General features: G+C 54.1%; 2 protein-coding genes across 2 annotated transcripts in view; both read right to left on the reverse strand.

Annotated features, from left to right (window-relative positions):
* Nucleotides 1-768, reverse strand: part of clstn1 (calsyntenin 1) — a 9,992-nt gene extending 9,224 nt beyond the window's left edge. Inside the window, exon 1 of the mRNA XM_056598682.1 lies at nt 745-768. Within this exon, the coding sequence (XP_056454657.1) occupies nt 745-768 (24 nt within the window). The remainder of the gene's footprint in view (nt 1-744) is intronic.
* ctnnbip1 (catenin, beta interacting protein 1) lies at nt 125-22,678 on the reverse strand. The gene is made up of 4 exons (XM_056600318.1): nt 22,524-22,678; nt 13,181-13,295; nt 11,541-11,631; nt 125-2,874 (listed from the first exon to the last, which is right to left on the reverse strand). The coding sequence occupies exons 2-4, from the start codon at nt 13,274-13,276 to the stop codon at nt 2,816-2,818; spliced, it is 246 nt and encodes an 81-aa protein (XP_056456293.1). The 5' UTR covers nt 13,277-13,295; nt 22,524-22,678; the 3' UTR covers nt 125-2,815.
* Nucleotides 22,679-22,721: the final 43 nt, after the last annotated feature.

Below are 22,721 nucleotides of genomic sequence, written 5' to 3' on the forward strand. Positions count from 1 at the left end.
GCCATTGCTATGACAACAATGAAACTCAACCTGAACACACACAATAAAAGTAGGGCAGGCACTAATTGCTGATTTCAGCTTTACCTCTCCTCAGTGAGCCTTCTTTGTGGGGTTTGTTTCTCGGGGTATTCATGGGTTTCTACCTACTTGCTTTATGATGCGACAGAGCTGCTATTTGAAAAGTTTATACGGATAAACATACACATATATATATATATATAGATCTTTTGTCAATATTTTGGCATTTCCACAGAAACTTCCAGAATCGGTGGTAAAGAGACAAACAACCCATCTCACTGTTTAAATGTTTTAATGGTTCAGGTGGTATAGGATTTGGAAGCATTAACTCAAGACAACATCAGCAGCCTTACAGAACCAACAAATGAATGGCAACAGAGAATAAAGAAAGCCCAGAGGCGACATTGAAGAATGCATGGAAACATCTAGGCATTTCAAGCCATCACAGTAAAAAGATACACGATTCTAGTAAAACCAGCATGCTGAAAACCTAGGATATAAGCACGCACACAGCCACCCACACACCCACACACACACACACACACACACACACAATCGCACTCGCACACATACGAAGAGGCTGGGGACAGCCCTGATAGAACAGTAAGACACATTTAACTTGAAAAATAACAAAAAAAAGTAATATGCATAGGCAAATAAAAAAAATACTAAAACAGAGGTAAACATAAAAAGACAAATTTCTTTGTCGCGAGCGGGCAGCCTGACCAGAGGGTTGGTCACGCGGGACATCGCAATGATTTAGAGGACATTCAAATATTAAAAGTTGGAGTTGAAGTTATTGCCAAGGGTTAAAAATGGATACCGCATATCCATACAAAATGATCGTTTGTTACGTAAAAGTTTTAGAAAGAGCTAACAGCGACCGCTAACGTTGAGAAGGTACAAGCGATGGTCGTTGTGGCGCGTGTTTACGATCCGCTTCGTAAAAGACTTCGGTCGTAAAACCAGACGGCGGACATGCTTGGCTTCAAAACATTAAGTTACAATTATTTAAGTTATACATGTTAACAAAGTATACTTAAAAAAACACATTTAAATATCGAGCATGACACTAGGAGAAACAAATCATTCATAAATCCAAAGCAAACCACTGAAACCAGACGATCGATTATTACAAAGCAAACATGTTTTTGATTTGAGCGAGGACATTAGCATGGAGCACGTCATAAAAATACTGTATCTTTCCCTTACAAAGTTGTTGCAGTGAAACAAAACGCCAGAACAGCTCTGCGTCACCTCGAATACACTGGTCAGATATACTGGTCACTATACTGGTTCCACAGCGGACGCAGACCACAGCCCGAGACGCTAGAGGCTCCTCTTAGGTTAGCTAGCGGCTCTAGTCAGCTAAGCCAACTGTTTCCCGATTCATGTTGGTGTAACTCCAGGAGCCACCCACGAGTAGAGAGACACACACTAGAACCACACCACTTTGGGGACAGCACCACACCGGGTATTAAAGAACCTGCTGCCGATGTAGGACGATGTCCCTGGTAGGTCATGTGAAGGACCTCGATGTGAGCATATACCAGGAAGCACTAACCGTTTTAAACCGAAGTGATGCTGACCTCAGGGTGGAGGTTTTAGTGTGGGGGTACTGTTGTAAAGGGGACTAAATTCAACTCTAAACTCAGACTAGTCTGCTTGTGTTTCGTCCGTGCTGCTGTCCAGGAATGGGGGAGTGATTACATAAGTAATAAATTAGAAATACAGCCAGACACTCAGGCTGCTGTAACCTTATCTTACAGAGTACTAACAGAACACCATAAAGTACACTTGGCACAATCAATGCTTACTGTATTTTCCCTAAAGTCTGTACAATAAAAACAAAAAACAAAAACTTTTCACAAGAACTCCGACAATGTGTTTGCTCAGGTGGATGTGTACACCTGTGTGTAAACCTTTAGGTGGAGTAAGGAGGATAGTGTTATCTTTTTAAATCAATACTTATGATGTAGATGCTTTCCTTTGAGATAAAGCCCGGGAGGCACCAACGGGCGGATGGAAACCAAAAGTAAAACTGAAACAGCAGATGGAGCGCTGGTCTGATGGGTACAGATGAGAGCAGTCATACGACCAGTCCACACTCAAAGGGGACAGAACCTCAGTAAACAACGTCCTGTACGGTCGTCAATGGTAACAGAGGTAAACGATGAATGGCCGACTCCGCCGATGACCAGAGCACAGGTCACAGAATTAAAAATATGATCAGCACGACCAAAATATGCAATATATATATTAATGAAATAAAAAGGCAAAAAAAGCAACAACTTCTAAAACGTTTTCATATTCATTCACTCCAATGACATGTTTGGATCCACCACCACGCCCCCTATAAATGCAGCTAGCGGAGCGGGCTAGCACGCTAACGCAGGCTAGCACGCTAACAAGCTAACGCACCCCGGGGGCTAGCACACTAACAGGCTAACGCAGTCTAGCACGCCAACAGGCTAACGCACCCCGCTGGCTAGCACGCTAACAGGCTAACGAACACCGCGGGCTAGCATGCTAACGCACTCCGCGGGCTAGCATGCTAACAGGCTAACGCACTCCGCGGGCTAGCACGCTAACAGGCTAACACACCCCGCGGCCCATGTAAAGAGGAGGAGCAGGGTGAAGGAAGAGGCTTTGGGGAAGAGGAGCAACCACCTCTTGGGGGAGGGGGAGTCGTCGTCTCCCACCATGCCTCTTCCCTCTCCTGAGTCTGAGCAGGGTGGTGGTGGTGGAGGAGGTGGTGGCGGAGGAGGTGGTGGAGTCGAGGGGTTGGAGCCCAGGGTCACTGCCGCCGGTCTTCCGCCTCCGAGCGGGAGAACGCCATCACCACGTCCTCTGCACCTGGGGGAGGGGGGGCAGGGAGAGGTTAGACACAGGCCACCCATGGGTGCTGTCTCCCCCACAACGCATCAACGCCAGAGGCGGCCACTCAGTTAAAGCAGGACCAGAGGTACGAGCGTGGAGACGCAGAGCTCCTCTCCACCGGGGCTCCGGGGACCAGAGGAGGGGGAGCCGGTTCAGAAAGAGGAGGGAAAAGTTATTATTGAGTTAGTGTCCTCGCCGAGGAGTGGGCGATGGTGTGAGGGGGGGGGGGGGGGGTACACGTATGAGTCACCGCCCCCATCAGCGCGGCCGAGCGGTGGTGTGGGGTCCCAGTGGGGATGGAGCACCACCCGGGGTGTGTGGGCGGAGGTCTGGTGCTGGCAGCCAGCTGGTCTACTCTCAGAGGGGTCGTGCGGTCGGTCTCTCCTGGCAGACTAGACAACTCTTGAATGCTGCGCTGTTCAAAGTTTGCCCAGAGCCTGCTCCGTTATTAACGCTAATTAAAAACCCCTTAATGGATCCAAACTACTTTGCTCTATGAAGAACAGGAGATGTTTCATCGGTGACCACTGCTCCGGACACACACACACACACACACACACCCACACACACTTTCCGGAGGGTGCACCTCAGTGACACCTTAAGCCCACATTACTCAGACATTACTCATGAATGGCGGGTGAGGTGGCTGAGAGGTTCCAGAGGTTTCCACCCTGGAATGACGACGCTGAGTCATGGCAGCAGAGGTCAGAGGTCAGCTACCTGGGCTACCTGCCCTGTTCCGATAATGCGTCAGACCGCCGCCTCGTAGCGTTTGATCAGCAGCCGGCCAAGAGGACCTCATTCAAAACTGGATTATATATCGGACAATCTCATTTAGGGTTTGGGGGAGGGGAGGTTGCCGATGATAAGGTGAATTATTGGCTCCACAGAGTACCGTTTCTTCGGCTCCCGTAGCTCCGATACATCTAAAGCGTTGCCGCTCTCTGCATCTAGAATGTTAATGAGGTCAAAGCGGTGATTCTTGATCCCTCAGCGCTGGAGTCAAACGGACCGGAGGCGATGCGCTCTGATCGCCGGCTCCGCTTCTACGTGGATCTTGCTCGGTTTGGTCGCTGACAACTTTGATTCATCCCACAGCAGGGAGAAGGACTCTGCGCTCTCCCAATTAGGAAGCAGTAAAACAGAGCTCTGTTGCGCCCCCCCCCCCCTCTCCCACTGACCCCCTCAACCCTTCTAGGAGTCTCCTGCTCTTGGCTGGACAGAAACGCAATCCAAGCACATTGTGTTCTGTAACTGTTCCCAAAGAGAGACGGCTACACTGTAACCGGCGCGATGGAGACGGCTTGGTATCATCAGGCCAGGCAGTCCGAGAACTCCCTAGTGCCCTCATCCGATGCAGGGTTGGGACAATTATGGAAGGACAACACTTGAAAGCTGCCAGGAAATGTATTCCCGTGTCCCTTTGTAACGGCGGTCACGGTGGTGGAGCAGCAGGATAACAAAGGCCCGTGTTCAGAGGGGGCAGAGCGTGTGAAGACGCCTTCCTTGTTCCTGGGCTATAAAAAGCCTCTGCTCTCCAGTCAGCCCCAGACTGCTTGTTAGATGCAATTATTGCGGCAAAAAAGATGAAAGTGGGCCCGAGACCGCTCTCCGCCGGCGCTCGTCAGTAGCTGGAGCCGTCCTCGTCAGAGAGTAGCGCCCTCCGTCCGGCCTGGGTCCGTTCGGTGGGTCTAACGAGGGGAGTCTAACGAGGGGAGTCTAACGAGGAGTCTTGTGGTCTCTTAAGGCCCCCATGTCGTTCATAGAATAACTATGACACCTATGACAACTATAACTCCTCCTGACGGCCACACAGCTTCTGGACAGGGGCTGGTGGCGTCTTCTCTGTACATCAGCCTGGTCCACCGGGTCTAGACTGGGGCCGTGAGGAGGAGGGGGGGTCACCGATGGGTCAACACCAGGGGTCAACACCAGGAGGTCAACCCCGTGGCTCTGGAGGAAGGAGAGACGTGACGGCACTGAGCCCATAGTCACTTCAGAGGTGGATCGGTGAGCACCACGGCAGACAGCGGTCCTGTCTGGTGACCAGTGGATGAGCTTCACCCCGTGGTCGCTGAACAACCGTAACCCATCGTAGTCATACCCGTTTATAGCCCATAATATCTATCATTTAGGCCTCGCCGAGCCTTGTGTCTGTGTTGCAGCGTACGACCCCGATATATGTGGAGACGGACACACACGCAGACACACACAAGCACACAGACCCACACGCAGACAGATACACACACACACACACATACAAAACAAGCAAAACATTTCTTCCATTTAAAAAAATTGAAGAAATGTCAGCCGTGTTGCCTAGCAACGGGAGAGATACGGCTGCATCATTGGCACGTTGAGCACCGCGTTCCGCGGGGCAGAAGGACTGCAGGTCCAACCCCCCCCCCTCAGCGATGCTCCCCACAGGCTGACCTCAGGGGGGGGGGGGGGGGGGGGGGTCACCACGACACAGTCCCAGACTCCCAGCTGACTGACCCGGTTGAGGTACGAACACACGACAAGGACCGGAGGACGAAGAGGATACACAACGCCGTCGGTACGGCGGTCTGCACCCCCAGGGGAACCCTGACCCCTACACCGTGACCTCCTGCTGTACTCTGGGGGTCGGGTTCACCCCGTCATCTGTGGGGACTCCCGGGTCGGTGTATCGCACACACACACACACACACACACACACACACACACACACACACACACACACACACACACACACACACACACACACACACACACACACACACACACACACACACACGCACACACACGCACGCACACACACGCACGCACACGCACGCACACACGCACACACGCACACACGCACACACGCACACACGCGCGGAAGGTAAGAGGCCGGGGTTGTGACCTGGTGTAAATGTACAAGTGTTAATCAGAGCTGAAGCATCTGAGGTCAGCCCAGCAGATCAACACATGGAGTTAAATACCAAACACAGCCCCCCCACTTAGTGACAGCTGCCTGTCGTAGCCCGGCTGTAGCGTCAGAAGGTTCTGATGAGGCGGCGGTTGGATGGCGCTCGGTGAACAGACAAAGGGAACACCATCGCTGCAGTGATCTGGCCCAGCAGGAGAGGAGGGCCAGGTTCCTGAGGGGGTGGGGAGGACCAGACCCGGGGGGGGGTGCCCCAGGCGCTCATGGGTAATGAGGTCCTACCTCTTCTACAGGCACGGCGCATCGCCACGCCACCGAGTCCCCACAGGGAGCCCCCCCGCCCCCACCGCCGCAACGTAGGTGGTTACTACGGCAACGGCTCTCCTCCATGGTCCCCTCCCTCCATCCCTCCTCCTCCTCCTCCTCCTCCTCCACACCCAGCCCTGATGAGAGGGTGAACCACGTCCAGAAACACCCAGCCGGTGTGGGGGTGGGGAGGCTACAGTAACATCTGATACGTAGACACTGTACTGTACTACCATACTGATGGCCCCCCGTGTCCAGGCTCCATTAAGGCCCAATCCCATCTCTACCCCTTACCCCTCCCCCTTACCCCTCCCCCTTAGGGGTAAGGGGGAGGGGTAAGGGGGAGAGATGGGATTGGGCCTCAGTCTAGCCCTAATAAGAGTGTTAGCCTTGACAGACGAGCCCCTCTCCCCCACAGCTCCCCTCTCCCCCACAGCTCCCCCCCCCCCCCCCCCCCCCCCCCTCTCCGCCAGTGGGACCCCGTTTCCTCAGGACGCTCCCAGAAGACACAACCAGAGTGCAAACAACCCACTTATCCTCCGCCGCCTCGTTGGCCTGATTAAAGCAGCATCGCGTGAAATCAGCATTTGCATGTATGCTAATCAGTCAATTAAACCCGTGCAAAATGCTAATCACCGACCTTGTAGACTTTAGAGAGAACTATGAACGGCAGGCGATGAGTTTGACTCCTTTACGGTACCCCGACAGGACACTGAGCGGTGTGCACGTGGTGGACCAGCACCCCGACAGGACACTGAGCGGTGTGCACGTGGTGGACCAGCACCCCGACAGGACACTGAGCGGTGTGCACGTGGTGGACCAGCACCCCGACAGGACACTGAGCGGTGTGCACGTGGTGGACCAGCACCCCGACAGGACACTGAGCGGTGTGCACGTGGTGGACCAGCACCCTGTTGGGTACTGGGCGGTGTGCACGTGGTGGACCAGCACCCCGACAGGACACTGAGCGGTGTGCACGTGGTGGACCAGTACCCCGACAGGACACTGAGCGGTGTGCACGTGGTGGACCAGCACCCCGACAGGACACTGAGCGGTGTGCACGTGGTGGACCAGCACCCCGACAGGACACTGAGCGGTGTGCACGTGGTGGACCAGCACCCTGTTGGGTACTGGGCGGTGTGCACGTGGTGGACCAGCACCCTGTTGGGTACTGGGCGGTGTGCACGTGGTGGACCAGCACCCTGTTGGGTACTGAGCGGTGTGCACGTGGTGGACCAGCACCCTGTTGGGTACTGAGCGGTGTGCACGTGGTGGACCAGCACCCTGTTGGGTACTGAGCGGTGTGCACGTGGTGGACCAGCACCCTGTTGGGTACTGAGCGGTGTGCACGTGGTGGACCAGCACCCTGTTGGGTACTGAGCGGTGTGCACGTGGTGGACCAGCACCCTGTTGGGTACTGAGCGGTGTGCACGTGGTGGCCGCAACACGAAGAGCTCAGCCTCCTGCTCACGACTACAAGGGGAGCTAAGTAACTCATACCTAAAATGGCCGCCGTATAAATGCCGTCACCCGCGCCCTGATCCCACGACGAGCCCCTCCTTCCTGCCACGCTGAGCCCGCTCCGACCTGAAAGAGGCCCTCCGCGGTGAGGCCCTCCGCGGTGAGGCCCTCCGCGGTGAGGCCCTCCGCGGTGAGGCCCTCCGCGGTGAGGCCTTGGTTCACCTCCATGTGGATATAGTGAGTGACCGACATCGAAACCCCCCCCCCCCCCCCCCCCCCCCCACAAGCACTCTGCGATCGATGAGCCTGACGAGTCACACTGTCAATGCTGGGGGAGGACCTTCACACAGCAAACAGGGGGGGGGGGGGGAAGAGAGAGAGAGAGAGAGAGAGAGAGAGAGAGAGAGAGAGAGAGACGGAGAGAGAGAGATCTCCTGAATCAGCATGTCCTCAAACCTTTGGATGTTTTTTTACACAGTGCTGCACCTTTTGAGTGACCAAAGAACGGGTGACCAGGTGAGAGAGCAGAAGAGGGAGCGAGGGCACGAAAGAGAGAGAGCACGAGAACGAGAGAGTGGGAAGAAAGCAAGTGGGTGAGAGGAGAACCCGAAGAGAGAGAAAATGGCATCTTCAAATAACACTTATCCACTGCCTACATAAACAGTGATTACCTTCGGGGGTTTAAACCGATCTGGGAGAATATTGACATGTACTGTCGAGAGTTGATGTGGAAAAGGTCTCAGCAGCTTTAGCCGAGGGGGGGCGTGCTCAGGGGGGACTGGGAGGCTGCTCTCGCCCTCAGTGATCCATCAGACCCCACCCTGCCCACTCACACGGGGGGGGGGGCAGAGACTCAAACAGGGGGGGGGGGGAGAGACTCAAACAGGGGGGGAGGGCAGAGACTCAGAGGGGGGGGGGGGGGGGGGGGGGGGGGGGGGGGCAGAGACTCAAACAGGGGGGGGGGGGCAGAGACTCAAACAGGAGGGGGGGGAGAATCAAAGGGGGTGGGGGCAGTGAGTCAGCCAGGGGGGGGGGCAGAGACTCAAACAGGAGGGGGGGCAGAGAGTCAAACAGGAGGGGGGGGCAGAGACTCAAACAGGAGGGGGGGGCAGAGACTCAAACAGGAGGGGGGGGCAGAGACTCAAACAGGAGGGAGGGGGGCAGAGACTCAAACAGGGGGGGGGGGCAGCGGATTGTATGATTTTCCCTCATCTGAAGGCTCCGAAGGGGGGGGCGAGGAGAGAGGACAGAGTACACATCATGTGCACATCCATCTCTAAACACTATGACCCAAGAGGAGCCAGTCCTTATTCTCCTCCTGTGTGTTTATAAACACTATGACCCAAGAGGAGCCAGTCCTTATTCTCCTCCTGTGTGTTTATAAACACTATGACCCAAGAGGAGCCAGTCCTTATTCTCCTCCTGTGTGTTTATAAACACTATGACCCAAGAGGAGCCAGTCCTTATTCTCCTCCTGTGTATCTATAAACACTATTACCCAAGAGGAGCCAGTCCTTATTCTCCTCCTGTATGTTTATAAACACTATGACCCAAGAGGAGCCAGTCCTTATTCTCCTCCTGTGTGTTTATAAACAGAACTAACCCCACTTAATTCACCCGGGGGTCTGAGCTCCTGGTGCGGCCAGACGCCGTCCATCTCTGCCAGTTTGCAGTCGGCTGCTGGTCAGAAAGGACTCATTCAATTTGGGCGACAAATGGAATAATTATTTATGGTACACCCCCACACATGTACACACACACACACACACACACACACACACACACACACACACACACACACACACACACATTACAGACGCACATGGCCACAAACACACACAAGGCCTCAGTCACTCACACACACACTCTTTAATCCTACGAATGCGGTTCGGTCCTTTTGCCCCCGCCCTCCACAGAGCCCGTCTGGGTATTCCAGCCGCTGTGACGGCCTTCCTGGCAACATTCCCCGGGGAGGGAACCCATCCTCCCCCAGCAGGTCCACTACCTCATGATAGACCAAAACCTCCGCCCCCCTCCTTCAGGCTGGGGGGGGGGAGGCCAAAGGCCACTTAGCGCGTCCTGTGATCTCTAAAGGGTCCTCCTCTACACCTTCTGAGCCCCCTCCATTATTAATGCCGCTCTTTCCCCAGCGGGCGCGGCATCGACCCCGGGGGGCGGTTCTATAACTGCTCCTCTTTTAGGGAGGGGGGGGGGAACTGGAGAGGGGCGGGAGAGGAGATGTAGCCTCGATGGGTCTTCTACATAAGACGGGCCGCGGTCAACGGGGAGAGACAGACGAGGGGTTCAGGCCACAGCGAGGCTAGGCCACGCCCCCTCCCCATGCCCTGCTGGCCGTGCCCCCTCCCCGTGCCGTGCTGGCCACGCCCCCTCCCCGTGCCCTGCTGGCCGTGCCCCCTCCCCGTGCCCTGCTGGCCGTGCCCCCTCCCCGTGCCGTGCTGGCCTCGCCCCCTCCCCGTGCCCTGCTGGCCACGCCCCCTCCCCGTGCCGTGCTGGCCACGCCCCCTCCCCGTGCCGTGCTGGCCGTGCCCCCTCCCCGTGCCGTGCTGGCCACGCCCCCTCCCCATGCCCTGCTGGCCACGCCCCCTCCCCGTGCCCTGCTGGCCACGCCCCCTCCCCGTGCCCTGCTGGCCACGCCCCCTCCCCGTGCCCTGCTGGCCACGCCCCCTCCCCGTGCCCTGCTGGCCACGCCCCCTCCCCGTGTCGGGCTGGCCACGCCCCCTCCCCGTGCCGGGCTGGCCACGCCCCCTCCCCGTGCCGTGCTGGCCGTGCCCCCTCCCCGTGCCGTGCTGGCCGTGCCCCCTCCCCGTGCCCTGCTGGCCGTGCCCCCTCCCTGTGCCGTGCTGGCCACGCCCCCTCCCCGTGCCGTGCTGGCCGTGCCCCCTCCCCGTGCCGTGCACCCTGCGGGGCTTCAGAGGGACGCCTCAGCTCGCCCTGCTCACGCAGCTCAACCTGCCGGGGACGTGTCTAGAGCAGAAGATGCCCTTTCTGTGGAGGATTTAAAACAGCGGCCATTTCCTTTGCCACCTACCGCCTCGTGTTACCATCCAGCTCGTCCCCCTCCCTCCTTCGGGGCCAGTGAAGCTAACAGAGACGGGGGACATTGAGGTTACACAGAAGCCTCTTTCTGCTGGAGTGGGACACATGATCCACCTCCAGAATCAAAGGCACCTGGTGGACCAGCTGTTTACCCGCTGGGGATGGTACTAATAAAAGATGGCTTCTACCTGAGCTCATGGTGGGTGGCAGAGACCGCAGAGGCTTCAAAATAAGAGCGTGCTTCGGATTACGGCTGGAAGGAAGCTGATAAAAGGAGAGGAAGTAGCACACGTCCTTTGAATCGTTTTCGGCTGCTCCCTCTGTACTTGCTGAGGATCAAGTTCTTTTTAATCTAGCGCTCTCTTGTGGTGGAAGTCTGACCCGGCTACACATTAATAAATGTACAAAGAGAACAGCGCACTCTAGTGTCTAATGACTGCACTGCAGTTCACAAACAAGACCCATCCATGTGAATATATTGCGTGACTGCGTCCCTAGTTTGCTTTCGCAATACCTATTCACAGTCACACCTGGTCATTCCTGTTCCCAGTCACACCTCTTTACACATGACCAGTCACACGGTGTGATACATGACCACAGTCACACCTGGTAACAGTCACTTTGTTCAAGTCACACTAGAAAAAGGTTTGCTATATATTTTTCTGTGTTGCACTTGTGTTCTCATCTGCACTGCCAAACAACAAACCCAGGACTTCTGAGTTGTGTTTGAATGCAAGTCATGAAAATAGTATGGATGCAGTGTTAAATACAAAAGACTAACACAGCAAAGTAAGGAATAGCCGCCAAACAGTCTATTGTGGTTTTAAAGCAGCCAAACAGAGCGTCGCGATAAGGCCTCGTGGATCCCGGTATTGGCAGGTATGGACGGGGGTCTTGTGGGGTCTCTTACCCTGGTCGATGTTGTGCTGAGGTAGTTGGCTCATCTGGCTGTGGACCACGCCTGCATAGTTCCGGAGGAACGCCTCTTCACTGGGCGTGAGCTGGGAGGAAAACAGAAGGTGTGTTAGAGATGAGGACCTCCACCACCATGACCCCACAACCACGCATCCTATTGATGGGGGGCTACAGACCTCATACTAGTTATTGTACATTTACCCTCTTTAGAATGACCTTCTAGTAGGATTTAAGTTCTGCTTTTGGATTGTTTTTTTATCAAGACCTCAGATTTGCAGTGCTACTTGTGAACCACTTTATGAAAGTGCCTTCATTCCAGTTTAACGAGTTTAGGCAGTTTTATTTTGAGGACGCCTTTTCCTATCACCAGTTAGGGTGAGTCTGATCATTTTATTTTGACCAAAGTGATCTTAACTTTTGGGCATTCAGCAGACGCTTTTCTCCGAAACGACTTCTAATAAGTACATTTGCCAGAAGAAAGACAACACCACCATATCGCTGGTGGAGCACTAAGGTGGTTCACAGAACCAAGTGGGAAGCACCACCAATGGGCCTGTAGGATGAGTCTCAGATGAGTGGTTCCAACAGCCTGCTCCAGGGCCCTCCTCATTTCACCGTCCCGTACGGGCACAGGTTACCAGGGTCAATGAGCAATGGCTACAAGGCGTGTTCTCTGCTTGCTCGGCCGTTGGTGGTGTTTGCTCTGTCTCATAGTGACCCAGGCGTCTGGACCGAGTCAGGTTGGATCTTGACCCAGGTGCCTGTATGACTCATCCCCTGCTGGGCCTGACAGGAACGTCCTGAACCAGTGTTCCCCCTCCAGCAGCCGCACAGCGCCCCCTCTGGATGACCAGCGCCACTGCACGCAGCCATGCGGTTCTTTTATTATTATATCTGTTCTGTCTATTATTAGAATGTATGTTTGCGGCCCCCAATGCAATAGTTCTTTTGGCAAAACATAGACACATTGTTAAATTGTGATTATTTATAATTGGTGAAATACTGTGGGGAAATACTGTATTCGTTTACAGTACACCGTCGTTTTGTGCCACATAAAAGTAAATGTATTATGTAGGGTGCAGTAGCTCATGAATGGCTTGGCCATCATTAAGGAAGCATTCAGAGAAAAAGCATCTGTATTACGAAACGCATACAATGGGACGACAAACCCTCTGACAACATCCAACCTAGTCATGTTGATAGGCAAGTTTGCATGAGTCAGTTTCTGGGGTTGGGACATCGACTAACCAGAAAACCAACAGTCACGTCCGCAGAGGATTCAAAGCAAACTGATCGCTAGTCGAGTCAGTCGGGTCGGCCAACTGGAGCCACTGCCCTCTAGAGGCCGTGGGAGAACCCCACCTGAACAATGACCACACAGTAGAACACTCAACGCATTGCCAGCTCAACCTAATCATGGTGTCTAATGATGAATGAATCTGAAACAAGAAAAAATATCACAGGAAACTATCCCTCTGCTAGGGGGAACTCAACAACTATCCACGACTACTGAGTAATATGGTGAAGGCACATCTTAAGGACCATGTGAGACCATGGTCGTTTGGTCAGAGAGCAGAGCTGGAACGGTAGACGCCACATGGTGAGCGAGCCTCTGAAGAGGCTCCGTATACGTACATTGGATCCCATCTTCTTGAGCATGAGCAGAACCCGCACTTTCTGTTGGATGTACATCTCTTCAGGAGACTTCCCCGGGATCTCCTCCCGGTTCATGACCCCTGCTCCTGTAGCTCTGCGGACACAAACACGAGAACACGTTAGCCATTACATTACATTCACATTACGGGCACTTAGCGGACGCTAAGAGAAACAACAATATCTCTGTCGCTACAGAAAGGATGTTCATAGAACCAAGTGCCAGGCAACAATCGCTAGGTTATCCCATTCCTAAAAAGATAGCTAGGATAAGACGCTACAGATTGCTACGTTCCAAGTGCCAGGACGTACAACACACACAATAAGTGTGTTAGCACACGCTGTTAGTTCAGCATCCATAAGATAAGGCAGTGAGGGTACGAGGAGCCTATGGCAGGACTAGAGCAGTGAAGACGGGCCTCATGCCGTCATTGCGTCATGGAGGCTCCAGGGAGCCGTGACGACGCACACCGCCGCTTCGTTAGGACTGAGTGGCTGCCGGCGGTGAGTCACCGGGGCTTCATCTGGCGCCGCCACGCAGCGAGCCCCGCCCTCCGCCCCCTCCCAGCCATTAAGGACCTGGCTTCAGGAGGGGCCATATATGGGCGTGGCCGCGCAGGAGGAAGACGACGAGAGGCGAGCGAAGGCGACAGCGCTGCGGCCGGACAGGCGGGCCGATGTCACGCGGGCCGATGTCACGCGGGCCGATGTCACGCGGGCCGATGTCACGCGGGCCGATGTCACGCAGACCGATGTCACGCAGACCGATGTCACGCAGACCGATGTCACGCGGACCGATGTCACGCGGCCGTCCGGATTTCACACGGTTTCGAGGTGTGAACCACCTCGAGATCGAGAGCACAATTCAACTGAAAGCCAAAAAAACTAGATTTTCCCTAAGATGATACTACATGCATGTCCTATACGATATGCTGGAGGGAACAATATTAGTATGCACGTCTAGGTTCCACCCCCTCCTGGTTAGAACGATCGTGATGCCCACGGGGTCTCGGGGCGGCTAGCTGGGGTAATCCCTCCTGCCCCCTATCCAAACAAAAGGACCAGTAATGCATGTTGAGGCTGTTTGATGTGGGGCTGTACTTATAAATGAGGAGCTAGCTGCTACGGCTAGCTGCAGCTCTTGGCCAGTCATTGCAAACACCAGCAGCGTGGGTTGGCGAGTCAGTGCACCAGTCGACTCTTAAGACACACCAGACTCCATCGATGGGGGGTTTAGAGGAGTATGAATGACCCTCGTGGAGGACCATACTCAGACCAGAGGAGCAGGAGAGGAGGGAGGCCGGTCCGTTGAATCACCGCTCAACCCCGACAGAGAGAGACACAGAGAGGGACGTGATGAGGGGCTGGCGGGACGGCTCAGTGCCTCTGAGCCCCGTCAGAGGAGGAGGAGGTGGAGGTGGAGAGGGGAGGTGGAGAGGGGAGGGGTTATCAGGGGCAGCGTCTCTGAGCCCCGTCAGAGGAGGAGGAGGAGGAGGAGGAGGAGGAGGAGGAGGTGGAGGTGGAGGTGGAGAGGGGAGGTGGAGAGGGGAGGGGTTATCAGGGGCAGCGTCTCTGAGCCCCGTCAGAGGAGGAGGAGGTGGAGGTGGAGGTGGAGAGGGGAGGTGGAGAGGGGAGGGGTTATCAGGGGCAGCGTCTCTGAGCCCCGTCAGAGGAGGAGGAGGTGGAGGTGGAGGAGGAGGAGGAGAGGGGAGGGGTTATCAGGGGCAGCGTCTCTGAGCCCCGTCAGAGGAGGAGGAGGTGGAGGTGGAGGAGGAGGTGGAGGTGGAGGTGGAGAGGGGAGGTGGAGAGGGGAGGGGTTAGCAGGGGCAGCGTCTCTGAGCCCGTCAGAGGAGGAGGAGGTGGAGGTGGAGGTGGAGAGGGGTTATCAGGGGCAGCGTCTCTGAGCCCCGTCAGAGGAGGAGGAGGTGGAGGTGGAGGAGGAGGAGGAGAGGGGAGGGGTTATCAGGGGCAGCGTCTCTGAGCCCCGTCAGAGGAGGAGGAGGTGGAGGAGGAGGTGGAGGTGGAGAGGGGAGGGGTTATCAGGGGCAGCGTCTCTGAGCCCCGTCAGAGGAGGAGGAGGTGGAGGTGGAGGTGGAAGGGGGAGGTGGAGATGGAGGTGGAGGTGGAGGTGGAGAGGGGAGGGGTTATCAGGGGCAGCGTCTCTGAGCCCCGTCAGAGGAGGAGGAGGTGGAGGAGGAGGTGGAGGTGGAGAGGGGAGGGGTTAGCAGGGGCAGCGTCTCGGAGCCCCGGCGGTGAGGTGTTTGATCACATCCCTCTCCACTCCCGTCCTCAAAGGGCTGGAGCCCAGAGACTCCCCCAAGGAGGGGGAGCCCAGAGGGCAGCCATCCAGCGGGCTCAGGGGCCAAAGACCCCCCCCCCCCCCACTCAAATACAGGATCAATGATTCAATCTATAAAATGCTCCACCGGCACAGGGACATTGTGCTACGATCACGCCTGCAGGCAGGTACAGCCTTCCCGTCTCCTCGGAGCAGTGTGAGGTTAACCATGTTGGACGGAGCGAGCTGACGGAGAAGAGGACCACGAGCTGGCAGTAGAACGCCGTACCTGAGCGCCTCCAGAAATACACTTTCTAAAAGTAGCTCTGGATCACCTGTGCTTTTGTAGTGGAGAAAGGGCTCCATATTTAGCCTGCGCTGCTGTCAAACTGTTAGGGATGGGCTGTAATATCTTCACTATTTGGATAAATCACGCTATCGCACAGAAGCCTTGTGGATTAATTGGGACATTCAACGCAGTGCTACACTGGCACACGGTCGTCATTGCTGGCGAACGTTTGTTTATATACACGCTCAGGATCCATATCCTAGGGTATCTCTTGGGCTCATGGTGCGGTTTAGACAGCGGCAGAGAGACTGAGTATTGTACTGGTTGCCATGCCAACCTTTCCCTCCAACCAGGAGCGAGCCAGATCCTTTATTTATGTCACCTGCTGCTAGGACTCACACACATACTGCACATCTAATTGATCCAACAGTACATCCACAATGTCTCCATCTCATCGTGGGAGGGAAGGGTTCGGCTTGCAATCGACTTACTATTTAAAAGATACAGGAACAATGGGGTTTTATGATGTAGGAAAGTAATGAATGGAAAATGATATAGCAACTATTTATTTATTAACTATTAGTCGTACTCAATTAACAATTAATTGGTCGAAAGGAAGAGCATTTGAGGAGATAATGTGCTAGGCCAGGCCACACACACAAACAAACACCAACGCAAAGAACACGCCACAGTCCTGGAGCCTCCACACTGACCCCTACCAGCAGGGACATTATGAGTCTTTGGGCCCCATCTTGCATCCAGCGCAATTGACTTTCTACACCGTTGTTCAGATGCTATTTTAAGGGCGCATGCATAATGTAGCTTGTGCACCTCGCGCATACACTTTGCTTCTCTCATCTACCTAGCCACACATTCTTGGTAAATTATTTGGGAAAGAACAGCTGATACAGCGGTAATAAGTTGTACTTTAAAACCAATGCATCTGCAAACACCGTACGGCAAACACATATTTTCTTAACACATACATCGTGTACAAGCGCATAACTTTTAGGATTGATGAGTATTTGGTCGTGAGAAAAGATGGTTTTACCGCGAGTGAATGCTAAATAGAATGAATGAATGCGGACGCGCGTGTGTGTATGTGTAAAATAATTAATGAATGCGGGCGCGCTTGTGTGCATCCATCTGTTTAAACACACGCAAACTAAACACGTAACGCATAGTACAGTCCATGGCAATGTATATTAACGGGGGACGCATGCATATTAGGGACACAAGTCGATAACAATAATGCATACAATATTGGTAAGAAACGATGTTTGTTAATGTATTGCGTATATCATTAAATAGAAACAAAGTTACCGCATAAATATGTGTGCTAAGTTTTCTTTGCCGACATTTATTTGAGGACTCAGTATTTCTGAAGTTGTGGAAGAAAATGCTATTCCATGTGTGAATTGGGCCATAGTATTTGGCCAAAAACTGAGCCATTTGAAGTTTAAAATTCATGTGGTCATGCATCTGTCTCTTCGGAGACTGCAGACGCGCTGTCAAAATATCAACTCGTCAGATTTAAATGCGCTCATGGCTCTTAAAGGGGATGGGAGATGGCCCTCTCATTGGTTTATTGCACGTTATGCCCAAACCACACCAACGGGTAATTAGGCTACTTCAGGGCAACGCTTTTTAGATTTTCGTCGGGCGCAAGTCATTTATCCGCCGGTATAATAGCAACATCGCCATAGAACCGCCCAAAAAGCTACTTGCGTTTGGCGCTTCTCACTTGCGTTTCAGACTGTTGAAAAGGGACCTTTGAGTCACTTGAGCAAAACCGGGTTATGCCTAAAACATTGAGTAGAACCTCACTTATGTTGTTAAAAGAGTGTTCCACCAAGACTGCCTTCTGTGTTCAGAAGGTAACACATCAGTGATGGAGAATACAAGATCAGCCTCTGATTCATGCCGGTGGGTGGGGAGATATTTGGCAGTGGCCATTCTCTCCCTTCCAAGAAGCAATTCTTTGAATAATAAACGGGTGAATGTTTAGTTAATTATTCTTGAGCAGCGTGCCGCGTACTTCTGGCCGTCATTAATTCAGATATGCGTGCTGTTGGCCGTGAGCCTGTTCCCGGGGGACACAACACAGCGGCTGTCTGGGGGGGTGGTCCTGGGCGGGGTCTAGCTGCTGGAGGTGGGCTCGCGTTAGCCCCCCCCCCCCCCCTCCGGGGGGTGCTCCCCCCGCCAGCCAGGCCAACGCAGCGAATCCCCAGACCTAATCAAAAGGATCGCCTCAGTGCTGAAGGGCTTATCCACACACACACACACACACACACACACACACACACACACACACACACACACACACACACACACACACACACACACACACACACACACACACACACACACACACACACACACACACACACCCGTACCCCCGGATCCACCTCACTCCCTGGCGGGTGTCAGCGTTGTGCTGGGTTGGGTCGGATCCCGTGGAGTTCTGTGAAGCCTCAGAAGCCAGGTCCGCTAACTAGGCCTGCTGGAGTCAACACCACGGCCACGGACACAGCGCCGTTCAGTAGTCCAAGCTCAACGCCCGCTGCTTCGGCTGACAATGGCAGTGTATGGGGAGGGTGCAATGTAGGATTCAGACATTTGGGCCATTTTTACGTCAGCTACCGATATTACACATTTCTTGGCAATATGTTGGTGAATCATTGCTGTTTTTTTTCTACTTCCTGTTCTGTGTGTTTTTATGTGATATAATTAGCACCATACATTAGGCTGTCCTAAGTAACTCTAGTTCAGCCTAACCACCCCCTCAGCCCTTCCACGACCCACCCTGGAGTCGGCCCCAGTGGCCGCCAGGGACCCCACGATGCACCGCGACCGCCACTCTCTGACCGGGGTCGGCCAGACCGCGGGGGGGGGGGGGGGGCGTGCCCTGGTGGCACACTGCACGGGGTTAGCCCCGCTGGGACAAACCATTCTTACCCTTTCTAAAGCGCCCTAGACCACAATGTCTGATTTTTTTGCAGCGGTGTCTCCCCTAGGGGGCTATGGGTGACCCTCTAGGCTCTGAGTGACCCTCTAGGCCTAGGGTGGGTGCCCCTCTAGGCCTAGGGTGGGTGCCCCTCTAGGCCGGGGGTGCCCCTCTAGGCCTAGGGTGGGTGCCCCTCTAGGCCGGGGGTGCCCTGGGTGCCCCTCTAGGCCGGGGGTGCCCTGGGTGCCCCTCTAGGCCGGGGGTGCCCTGGGTGCCCCTCTAGGCCTAGGGTGGGTGCCCCTCTAGGCCTAGGGTGGGTGCCCCTCTAGGCCTAGGGTGGGTGCCCCTCTAGGCCTAGGGTGGGTGCCCCTCTAGGCCTAGGGTGGGTGCCCCTCTAGGCCGGGGGTGCCCTGGGTGCCCCTCTAGGCCGGGGGTGCACGGGCGTCGGGCGCGGAGGCCAGAAGACAAAGTGCAGGGAGGGAGAAGCGGGGGAGAAGTGGCCTCCATTCAGACCCACGGGGACGTGTGAGAAACTGAAGAGGGCTGGATGCCTGGTGTCTGGGCCAACTGGGTTTGCCAAAGGCGGAAGGCCCGGTGCTGGGGGGTAGCAGCTGTGTAGGGTGCTGGTTTCGGTACCGCACACAGCTGCCATGCCTGTGAATGTGAACCCAGCCAACGACGAGAGGGGGGGGGAGAGAGAGGAGGGGCACACATCTGACTATGGGATCCTAGAATCTAGTGGAACTCGAGTTCCAAGTTCTTTGAATTTCAATTCTAATTAGTTTAGGATATATAATATATACATACATATATTTATCCAATGTAATGGGCAGATTTCCCTTGTGAATGACCCTGCCTCTCTCTATAGGTCAGGGCTGTATGCGAGTGTGTCTATATAGGCCCTGCTGGGCGTTAAGGTCCGTGCTGGAGGCTGCAGCCTGCCTTTGTGCCGTCCTCCCCATATCTACACTGTACACAACAATGGCCGCAGTATTTGGGGGACAATGCCCCTGAAGTGGATTGTAAAAATAAAGACTGGTAAGTAGGTCATGTGTTGTTAACACGTGAGGCATGAATGCAGACGAGGCCGCTGCCCATCGCCAAGTACCCCCACACGCTTAACTGCGGCTGAATTGCAGGTATGCTTTTACATTACACTTACATTCAGGGTGCTTGGCAAATGTTTCCAAAGCGACTACAATAAGTACATATGTCAGAAGAAAGAGAAACAAAAATATATCGCTGTCGGTAGGATGCTCATAGAAACAAGTGCCAAGCACTAAAAATCGCTAGGTTGACCCATTCCCCGTGTACAAAAGACTCAGATAAGACGCTACACAATGCTAAATACTATTTTCAATTGCCAGGGCGTACAAAGGACGTATGTATGTATGCCTATTAAATGAACCCCTGGCCTAGGGTAAGGTGTGTTTCTGCATGCAGTTGGGGGTATTTGGATCAATGTGTTCCTGTACCCTATGGACTAATCAATGCATCACACCCTGCAGAAACGTAAGGAGATGCTGAGCGTCTGGTGCGGAGTTACTACAGCGTGCATTCCTTCTGCGGGTTCCTCTTGTGCGTCTTCACAGAGCCCCTTCAGAGTTTGAAGTGTAGGACTAATTCATGTCATAAAACGTAATCACGGCGTCTGCGGCTACAACTTATGATGCATTATCTCTCATGGATTTACACATTCAGACGGGCAGCCCGAGCCTGCCCAGGATGGAGCAGGGCCTGTGATCTCAGCGAGCGTCTGCCCGCGCCACAGCACCTCTCAGGGGAGGGGATACAGACGCTGCTCCCTTAAGCTGGTCCCTGGGGGGCCACAAGAGACTGAAACATTTCAAAAGCACCAACATCAAGGCGGAGTACCAAGGCGTCTGTATGGGGGGGGGGGGGGGGGGGGGATGTATTAAGACATTGCTAGGGATGAGGCGATGATTAGATCTAGACCTTTCTCTTAGATCATATTTTTATGCTATTTTTTATTATGGGTGCCATAAGGGACAAAGACAGAGGCTTCTGCATTATAGATAAAAACATAGCAGAATCAATTGCATTACGCGCACATAAAGCATTTCTCTCTTCCTTCCTCAGAAAGCAGATGCATCGTTGTATTATTCCAGTCTCTTGCAGCTCTGGACACAGTGTCCGAGTCAGGAATGAAAAATAAATAAAGACATGTGCGAGGAAGCATCTCAACTTCGGCTGGTCACCATAGGAACCGCTGTAAGTACGGAGCACTGGTACGAACTCCCCTTAGCCCTCTCCTCAGCTGCTTTAGAGACAGCGGACATTGTTGTCCTCTGACACTCAGAGGAAGGGGGTTGATGAGATGGAATGGGGTACTGCACACTGAAGCGCACCTGGCCTGGCTGGGGGGTGGAGCCATGTACTACTGATCCAAGACCCGCCAGACATGGTCATGGTGCCACCAAGACTTTAATAGCATGAGGTGGTGCAGCATGGGGAGGCCATGATGGAAGCGGAGGGGGGAGGGTTATAAGCCGTTACCCATGGCCAATCACTCAAGCCAACCTCATGTATGCCCCCTGGCACAGGCAGCATGCCAACTTCACAGCTGAACATGTTGTCAGCTATCTGACAGTTGGGCGAAAGCAGACATTGTATGGCATTCAGTGGCAAAAAAAGGGTGGGGTTGGATATAAAAATAGATTGTGGTAGGCGGCACAGCACACATAGTTTTAATTAAAAACACACTTCACTTCTATACTGGGAAAATGCCTGGCATATTTTTGCGGAGAAACATGTGAAGACCCAATTCACATTGTTAAAAGAGAAAGGGCATTGGAGGAGGCTGGCTTCAGTTTCACAAAATGACCATTTGGTCAGACGTCCCCCCGCGTAGGAGGACCAAGAGTCCCTAATCCAAACGAGATGAGGATCAGGATCAAGACCCTGCTGGGTTCTTGATGCCCTGCTTTTATTCATCAACACACATACGGAGGAGGATCATTACAAAAAGTTAAGCTGGAGTAATGTGATTCGGTTAGAGACTAACGGTAACATCTTATAACGTTTTCAGTGTAGTTGTTGATACATGGAAGTACTAGTTATTTTAAGCGAATAACACTACCGTGGCATCGGGAACAAATAACCCTAACGATAAATTCACCAAGTGTATTCAGTATGTGAAGCAGGACATTTCCACCGTAGCAGACCGACCGACCCCCTTTAGAGGACCGAACCGACCCCCTGTAGCGAACCGACCCGACCACTGTAGAGGACCGACCCGAACACTGTAGAGGACCGACCTGGCTGCCTGTAGCAGACCGAACCGACCCCCGTAGAGGACCGACCCGACCCCCCGTAGCAGACCGAACCAAGCCCATGTAGAGGACCGACCCGACCCCCTGTAGAGGACCGAACCGACTCAACCCCCTGAAGTAGACCAACCCGACCGACCCCCTTTAGCAGACCGACCCGACCCTTCTCCAGCTAGCCTAAAATCGATCATTCATCGCCTTCTCGCTCCCCGACCCGCTAACAACCTCCATTGTGCGAAAACGACAATGGTGCTAACGCAAAAGTTACATTTAGATCCACGTCAGCCTCTCCAAAACGCCAAGACTCGGTGTTAAACGACCCTCCGCTTCCCCAGTACAACCAGGGTACGGAGCTAGGCTAACAGGCTAGCAGCCCGAGACAAAAGCCTGAATGAAGCGGGGCTCCAGGTACCGCTGCCCGGTCGACCAGCAACACACAACCCACCCCACCCCACGGGGCTCCAACCCCCTGCTACTGCCTGACCCGTGTTTTATTAAAAAACAACTCCGTTGTCGCTTACCCCTCCTGGTCCAGCTTTTCTTTCTTCGGTATCCTATTTGAATGGTGTGTTGTTTTAGGAGGGCGTCCTGTTCCGGGGTCACATCCCTCCAGTCGGCAGAGGCTGAACGACGGGAATCACGCAGCGAGCTCCCGCTGTTAGTTCGTTCCTCACCACCAGGGGCGCCGTTGCACACTCAGAGAAATATAAGACCCCCGG

The sequence above is a fragment of the Gadus chalcogrammus genome, chromosome 1, assembly GCF_026213295.1.
Source record: "Gadus chalcogrammus isolate NIFS_2021 chromosome 1, NIFS_Gcha_1.0, whole genome shotgun sequence".
NCBI classification, from domain to species: domain Eukaryota; kingdom Metazoa; phylum Chordata; class Actinopteri; order Gadiformes; family Gadidae; genus Gadus; species Gadus chalcogrammus.

What these genes read in the sequence shown, in the direction of transcription:
- ctnnbip1 (XM_056600318.1), bottom strand. Translation starts at nt 13,276, where the DNA reads ATGAACCGGGAGGAGATCCCGGGGAAGTCTCCTGAAGAGATGTACATC. An exon ending in TCAAGAAGATGGGATCCAAT is followed by an intron (nt 11,632 to 13,180) that starts GTACGTATACGG and finishes TTTTCCTCCCAG; the next exon opens with CTCACGCCCAGTGAAGAGGC. An exon ending in TCAGCACAACATCGACCAGG is followed by an intron (nt 2,875 to 11,540) that starts GTAAGAGACCCC and finishes CCCCTCCCCCAG; the next exon opens with GTGCAGAGGACGTGGTGATG.